The 8,295-nt window shown below is 39.9% G+C and overlaps 1 protein-coding gene across 1 annotated transcript in view; it reads left to right on the forward strand.

Annotated features, from left to right (window-relative positions):
• The window catches only part of niban2a (niban apoptosis regulator 2a), a 27,149-nt gene that overhangs the window by 13,959 nt on the left and 4,895 nt on the right, over positions 1-8,295 (forward strand). The window contains exons 7-14 of the mRNA XM_014024829.1: positions 480-595; positions 2,594-2,698; positions 2,785-2,947; positions 4,882-5,069; positions 7,093-7,248; positions 7,326-7,439; positions 7,613-7,720; positions 7,796-7,907. Coding sequence (XP_013880283.1) covers positions 480-595; positions 2,594-2,698; positions 2,785-2,947; positions 4,882-5,069; positions 7,093-7,248; positions 7,326-7,439; positions 7,613-7,720; positions 7,796-7,907 — 1,062 coding nt within the window. The remainder of the gene's footprint in view (positions 1-479; positions 596-2,593; positions 2,699-2,784; positions 2,948-4,881; positions 5,070-7,092; positions 7,249-7,325; positions 7,440-7,612; positions 7,721-7,795; positions 7,908-8,295) is intronic.

Here is an 8,295-nt window from a genome sequence, read left to right on the forward strand (position 1 = left end):
CAATAAGAGTTTAAAAATATATAAATCAATTTTGGAGAAAATTAAACTTTTATTTTTTAGGAAACTTTTCTGATTAAAATATATATATTTTTTTAAATCTTGGAGGTAGAAAATATTCCAGCTGATATCAGTTACAGATATTTTAATCCCTCAAGAATCTACTTTCTGAAACTCGACCCGGAGGGCGCGTAGCCATGGCTACCGCCCGTAAACTGTCCTCCGGCGAGTCGAGGACTTCCTGTTTTCATAGATGACACAGGCGTGGGTGACGATGAGGAGCAGGAACTCTGTTTTTATCTGTTTATCTTTCTGTGGAAACTGGAGCAACAGAAACAGACACTCAGCTAAATGTGGGGGAGGGGGGCTCCTCCTCCTCKTCKTCATCATCATCGTCATCATCATTTCTGTTGAAGTCTAAAAACATAAAACTCAAAGTTTGTTTTTAACTGATCTGAAGATGTTCTGTCTCGACCCGGCAGGTCTGTCGGAGGACAGTCCGGTCCACACGCCGGCCTTCACCGACTCCGTGAGACGCTTCAGACAGACCCGGGGACACTTCGGGACCTGGGACATGATGTGTGGACAGCCGCCGCAGGTCAGACACGAAGCTCGCTGTGAACTTTGATTGACAGGTTATCAGACGGATCAGAACACGAAGGCGGGAGGAGGAAGCTGCCTTTGCRTTCCAGGGTTTTTAAATTTTACTTAGAATGGGTTCAGTCTGAGTCTGACACTGAATTTCAAAATAAAAGTATCTAATTTCTTCAGAACGTGGCTTTGATGTGATCTAATTAGTTAATTAGCTGCTGTGGTTAAATCAATAAATTAAAACGACTGGTTAGAGTCATCAGAATTAAATTTACRTTCACAGATTTTCTCCATCTTCAAATTCTTCTCATGTTTTAGATGTGAAACCAGGTGATTGATTCCTTTGAGCACAAAGGCTTTAAGTCGGTGTGAAACCAGAGAGTGAAAAGAGTCGCTCCYGCTTCAGGTATTTTCTGAATGTGAGACGAAAGTCGCTCCGGGGCGTCGGGTGAGGTCGCTGAAGAAACGCAGCGACATACTTTCCAGAGGTGTAGTCAAGACCGGATGTTCCAAGACCAAGACCAAGACCGGACCCTTCAAGACCAAGACCGAATGTTTAAAGTTTAACAACAAACAGGAGGCTGCAGCTGAACGATCTGAAGCTCAGAGTTAGGCACAACCCTCGGCTACTACCTGAAGCTGAAGCTGATTAGCTGTAGCTACCTTTAGCAAAAAATATACATGCAAGTTTCCCAGGGGTCTGCAACCTGTGGCTCTGGGGCCACATATGGCTCTTTGGTCCCTCTGCAGTGGCTCTTTGAAAATGTGACCAAACATAACAGAATAACTTTTTTTTTTTGGTTTTTATACACACAACAGAAATCAATTTGTATACAAATATTCAATCAATACTAATACAAAAAGTAAAAGACGTTAGCTCATGTTAGCCTGTTGTTTACTTAAATATTCCAATTTCTTTCGTTGATTTTTCTCTCAAATCCATCAGAATTAGCTTTAAATAATTTGAAGACTACATAATAAGAATAAGAAAAAAATATGCCTGAATATTTCAGTTGTACTAGTTTTTATGAAATTCGCTATAAACTAAACTGTATTTTTCTTGTTTACATGAATATAGTCTTTTTTTGTCCTGATGTTTATAATATTAAATAATATAATAATAATAACAATATTCCTTTAGTTTTATAATGTCACCTCCACTGACCATTAAGGTTCCCAAAAAGGCCTCGAAAAGGTCCACGGACCACCAGTTGATAATCACAGTTATAGCTTGTTTTGTGGCTCCGGACACATTTTATTAGTGAGACAAGGAGCAGAAATGGATCATTTGATCATAAAGGRTYCAGACCCCTGCACTAAGTACACTAAATATAAACTACAAATAAAAGAGTATACTTCAAGTTTACTTTTTATGTACTTATCTGAGATATACTTAACCAAGTTTYTCGTACATTATACTTGGRTTATACTAAAAGTTTAAGGATACTCAGTTTATACTCATGTTTCAACTTTTGGCCAAGATAAATTTTAGCAGTACACTGAAAGTACATTTTCACGCATAGTATAATTCAAGATTAAACTAAAAGTGTATTTAGAAGATTACTTTCAGTATACTTCTAGTACACTTTCATAAACTTATTGTGGACCAATTTAGTCCTAGAAGTATACTTGTTAGTAAACTGCAAGTGTACTTGTATCAGTGTACACGGTAAATAAAAGAACACTTAGTGAAATACACTTTTATATACTTTAGTATACTAATGACATGTACTTAAAGTTTACTTTTTTTGGGTAAGTTTATAAACTTAAAAAGACATAACAGGATACTTTATGTATACTTTTTATAAACAAAAAAAAGTTCCAATTTAGTACAAACAAATATAAAATCAGTATAATTTCTAGTACACTACAAGTACATGGTGCTTAATATACTTAAACTTATACTCAAGTATACTTATTAAAATGAATTTCAGTTATATTTGGTTGGATTAGCATTAGACACTAATGATAATCTTCCACATTAAACCATGTTAATCTGTCTCAGATTTTAGCTAATCTGGTGATGGAGAGCCTGCAGCCTCAGCTCAGGGCTCAGATCGGACCTCGGCTGAAGGGGAAGCTGCAGCAGCGGCAGAGGAACTGGATGTTGGTGAGTTCCGCCGCAGCGCAGGAAAAATAAAAGTGTTTTTCGGACCACACCTGCTGTTTTTTTAAAACCGCTCTCGCCCTCCGCAGATCTCGGACACCGTGTACAGGCAGGTGTTGGCTCAGACCAGCCGGCAGCACGCGGCGCTGCTGCAGGCCTGCGAGGCCGAAAAGACCCCGTTAGACGCCAGACTGAGGACCGACATGGACCAGCTGATCACCACGAAGGAACACGTCAGCAGCAAGATACGAGGTGCAGCAAACAGGCCGGAGTCAGTTAATAAACAGCCTAATGCTGCAGAGTSGTAGCTAAAACAGCAGCRAGAAGCTAAAAACTAACAAAATAAGTAAAAGTAGTGAAACACCAAGAGTGGCAAAATGCTAGCAAAATTTAACAAAGTGTTGAAGAATCTGAGTTTAAGTTAAAACAAACTGAAGTAGCTAAAAAGAGCAAAACATTAAGTAGCTAATGCTAAAGAGCAACAAAATGCTAATGAACCATAACTGAAGAACATGAGGGCTGAAACTGAGTTGTTAAAGCTAAAACAAGCAAAACAGAAGCTCTAAAAGCAGAACAACAGCTAAAAGGTCAAAATAATAGCTGAACGTAGCAAAAAAAAGTCACTAAATGCGAGTTTAAAACGATGTGAGCTGAGAACTGAACGATTCTGTTGACATTTGAAGAGTCGTTATAGCTAAAACAAGCAAAACAGTAGTTCTAAAAGCAGAATAGCTAAAAAGACAGAATAGTATCTAAAAGTAGCAGAATTGCTGCTGAAGCGTTGTTTGAGCTAAAACTAAACAACAAAGGGTTGAAATCAGCAAAAGAGTAGCTAAAAGTAGAAAAATGTTAAGTAGCAAATGCTAGATTAAAAGCTGCAAAACACTTATTGGGTGTTTTTGAGGAACATAAAGGCTAAATCTGAATTGGTAAAGTTAAAATAAGAATAGAAACTCAAAGGCAGAATAGTAGCTAAATAATAGCTAAAAGTAGCAAAATTTTAGTGAAATGTAGCTAAATTGTAGGTAAATCTATCAAAAACTGAAAAATGCTAGCTGAGTATTGAATGATTTTGTTGATACTAGCTAAAGAWGAGTTATTTGAGCTAAAATAAGCAAATCAAAGGGTTAAAATGGGGTAAAAAGTAGCTGAAATAAGCAAAATAGTAGCTAAACTTTTTAAAACATTGTTACAAATGCAAGATAAAAAGCTGCAAAACACTAATGGGATGTTACGGAAGAATGTAAAGGCTGAAACTGAGTTGTTAAAGTTAAAACAAGCAGAACAAAGCTCAAAAGGCAGAATAGTAGCTAAAGATAGCAAAATGATAGCRAAAAGTGGTAAAATCTTCAATAAAAGTAGCTAAATTCTAAGTAAATCTGGCAAAAGAACTGTAAAATGTTAGCTGAGTATTGTATTGCTGAAGAAAAGTTGTTTGAGCTAAAAAAATAAAAGAAGTTTAAAATGGGCCAAAAAATACCTGAAAAGAGCTAAACAGTAGCTAAAACTAGCAAAACATACAGGGACATTTCAAATTACAACATTTCAAGTGCTAGATAAAAGCAGCAAAAAGCTAACCGGATGATACTGAATGCTGCAACTCAGTTCTTACAGTTAAAAATAGCAGAAGAGCGGCTAAAAAGAGCTAAATAGCTAAAAGCAGCAAAACCTTTCTTATAAGTAGCAAAATGCAATCTTGAGAAAAACAGCAAAATGCTAACAGAGTACCTCATTTTTAATCTTCTAAAGAAGAGTTGTATGTGTTAAAACAAAAAAGTGTTTAAAAATGGGTAAAAAAAAGTGGCTGAAATAAACCAAACTAGCTAAATATCGTAAAATGTTAGCTGAAGATGCTAACAGGTTGTGTCTGAACACAGATCTTTGTGATGGACCTTCATTTTAAACGAGCTTCTCCTCGTCTGTTTTCTGTTTTGTTTACGTTCTCGAGGCGGTTCTACGTTCTGCTTTCATCCTGCTCCCGTGCAGCCGAAGCAGAAGAGCTGCATTCCAGCACGTCTCTCCTGTCCAGAACAGTGTTTTTAATGTGACGTCAGAGAAATACAGCGGTTTAAAACCGTGCAGCTGTGACCACGGTTATTTATTTTAAACATTCCTTCCTTGGTTCTTCTGAACCTTTGAGTCAGGAAGTAAAAACAGGAGGATTTCATCTCTCTTCTGTTCTGCAGCTCTGGTGTCGCCCAAATCGGATCAGCTCCTCCGGACCAGCATCCAGCCCTACATCAGCTCCATCCTGGACGCCCTGATGGAGCCCACCAGCCGAGGCTTCTCTGAGGTCCGGGACGTCTTCTTCAAGGAGCTGGTGGAGATCAGCAAGAACTCCCTGAACGGAGAGGACAAGGGCAACCTGGGCCAGGTCAGTCAGCTGTTTTTTTATTTTGTTTTATTTATTTTGGGGGGGGGGTCAAGGTTACAATAGTTTAGGATTTTTCATTATAGTTTAATTTATTTGGTTGACTTTTCTTGAATTCATTTAGTTTTAATTAATTTTTACAGTGGATTTGCTAGTTTTTATTAGTTATTATTTCATTGTTAATGCTTAGTTTTAGTTTAGTTTAGTTTTTATTAGTTATTATTGCATTTTTAATGCTTAATTTTAGTTTAGGTTGTATTAGTTTTTTTATAGTTTGAATAAACATACACTCACCGGCCACTTTATTAGGTACACCACGCTAGTAACGGGTTGGACCCCCTTTTGCCTTCAGAACTGCCTCAATTCTTTGTGGCATAGATTCAACAAGGTGCTGGAAGCATTCCTCAGAGATTTTGGTCCATATTGACATGATGGCATCACACAGTTGCCGCAGATTTGTCGGCTGCACATCCATGATGCGAATCTCCCGTTCCACCACATCCCAAAGATGCTCTATTGGATTGAGATCTGGTGACTGTGGAGGCCATTTGAGTACAGTGAACTCATTGTCATGTTCAAGAAACCAGTCTGAGATGATTCCAGCTTTATGACATGGCACATTATCCTGCTGAAAGTAGCCATCAGATGTTGGGTACATTGTGGTCATAAAGGGATGGACATGGTCAGCAACAATACTCAGGTAGGCTGTGGCATTGCAACGATGCTCAATTGGTACCAAGGGGCCCAAAGAGTGCCAAGAAAAGATTCTCCACACCATGACACCACCACCACCAGCCTGAACCGTTGATACAAGGCAGGATGGATCCATGCTTTCATGTTGTTGACGCCAAATTCTGACCCTACCATCCGAATGTCGCAGCAGAAATCGAGACTCATCAGACCAGGCAACGTTTTTCCAATCTTCTCTTGTCCAATTTCGATGAGCTTGTGCAAACTGTAGCCTCAGTTTCCTGTTCTTAGCTGAAAGGAGTGGCACCCGGTGTGGTCTTCTGCTGCTGAAGCCCATCTGCCTCAAAGTTCGACGTACTGTGCGTTCAGAGATGCTCTTCTGCCTACCTTGGTTGTAACGGGTGGTTATTTGAGTCACTGTTGCCTTTCTATCAGCTCGAAACAGTCTGCCCATTCTCCTCTGACCTCTGGCATCAACAAGGCATTTCRGCCCACAGGACTGCCGCTCACTGGATGTTTTTTCTTTTTCGGACCATTCTCTGTAAACCCTAGAGATGGTTGTGCGTGAAAATCCCAGTAGATCAGCAGTTTCTGAAATACTCAGACCAGCCCTTCTGGCACCAACAACCATGCCATGTTCAAAGGCACTCAAATCACCTTTCTTCCCCATACTGATGCTCGGTTTGAACTGCAGGAGATTGTCTTGACCATGTCTACATGCCTAAATGCACTGAGTTGCCGCCATGTGATTGGCTGATTAGAAATTAAGTGTTAACGAGCAGTTGGACAGGTGTACCTAATAAAGTGGCCGGTGAGTGTATTTGCCAATGCATCCTCCAGCTTGTGATGTTCCTGTGAGTTCACTAACCAGCAGCTATTTGGTCATTAGTTAAATCAGTTCATTATAGCAACAACTTCCTAAAATAATTGTGTAACTCAGTTTTATCAACTAAAAACTTGGTGATTATTTTAGGACGATGACAATAGTCGTCTCCAACCTGCTGCTTCCTGTTTGTTTTTCATGGAGCTGCTGAGAGAAGCTAGCGTGTCAGACAGTCATAGTTAGCATCTTGTGTGAGTTTGATTCATGCAGTTTTTCCTTTGAGAAGTATTCCACCTGTTTTATCACCTGTTTCCACAACAAGATACCTGATTTGATTTTTCTCACAGTCATATTCTAAGAAATCCCGAAGTGGACTGCAGTTTTTATTTATTTTAGTTAACTAAAATGTTTTTTTTAAATTTCAGTTTTCATTATTTAGCTAGTTTTAATTAACTGTAATAACCCTGTCGGGGAGCTGATTCTCCCTGAACGTATCCTCGCTCCGCCCCGCAGCAACTGGAGCGTCTGTCCATGCTGGCCTTCCATCCGGTGAAGATGCAGAGCTGCTACGAGAAGATGGAGCAGCTGAACCTGGAGGGTCTGCAGCAGAGGTTTGACCTGTCCAGCCCCTCCGTGTTCATCAGCAGAYCTCAGGTCCTCATGAAGCAGGTAAAGGCTCGTCTCTGCTGCCCCCTGCTGGGCGACAGCAGAACTGCTCCTGACGCCTGTCTGCTCCTTCCCGGCAGCAAATGGACAACGCCGTGTACACGTTTGAGCAGCTGCTTCAGCAGTCTTTAGAGTCTCAGAGCGAGGAGGACGTCTGCAAAACCATCCAGAGGTGCCAGGACCGGGTCATCAAGGTGAGACTAAACAAACATAAAACATTTGGTTCACTGCAGGAACACGGCTTACACCAGCAGTTTCCAGCATTTATGTAGTGTTATTCTGAAATGTGGGTCTGCAGTCAGCGTAAACACAGCTTCAGCTGTTTTGGCTGTTAGCTACAAACAGTGTTTTTGATGTGTCCTGTCAGAAATACGATTACGACAGCAGCACGGTGCGTAAGAAGTTCTTCAGAGAGGCGTTACTGCAGATCATCATCCCCTACATGCTGCAGCAGCTGGAGCCCTCCTGCACACCTGTGAGTCCTCATGATGACATCATCACAACGCTCTGCTGGGACCGACTATAATCCTGATTCACATCCTTTACCCAGGAGCTGCCTCGCTACAAGGAGCTGATCTTTGAGGACCTGTCCCGTTTCCTGCTGGTGGAGAACATGTATGAGGAGGTGGTCCTGCAGTCAGTCACCAAAGATATAATGATGGGTGAGAGTACAGTACAGTACAAATACACATACACGTACATGTTGGTGGTAGCAGTACTTATCATGCATACTAGAAATGAAACAAACTTTTAAAAAGACAGAGTATGTGGCATTTTTCAACGTTTCACACGACTTTACTACATGGTACTTTTTGTTGTTTTAATCATCTTCCTATTGTACATGGTATTTTATGTCATTATGAACAACTTACTCTAGTACATGGTATTTTGTCGCTTTGAACAACTTACTATGTAGTAACATGGTATTTTATATAGTAACATGGTATTTTATGTCGTTTTGAACAACTTACTATAATACATGGTATTTTGTCGCTTTGAACAACTTACTATAGAGTACATGGTATTTTATGTCATTATGAACAACTTACT

This window comes from Austrofundulus limnaeus, unplaced genomic scaffold (genome assembly GCF_001266775.1).
Source record: "Austrofundulus limnaeus strain Quisiro unplaced genomic scaffold, Austrofundulus_limnaeus-1.0 Scaffold441, whole genome shotgun sequence".
NCBI classification, from domain to species: Eukaryota; Metazoa; Chordata; class Actinopteri; order Cyprinodontiformes; family Rivulidae; genus Austrofundulus; species Austrofundulus limnaeus.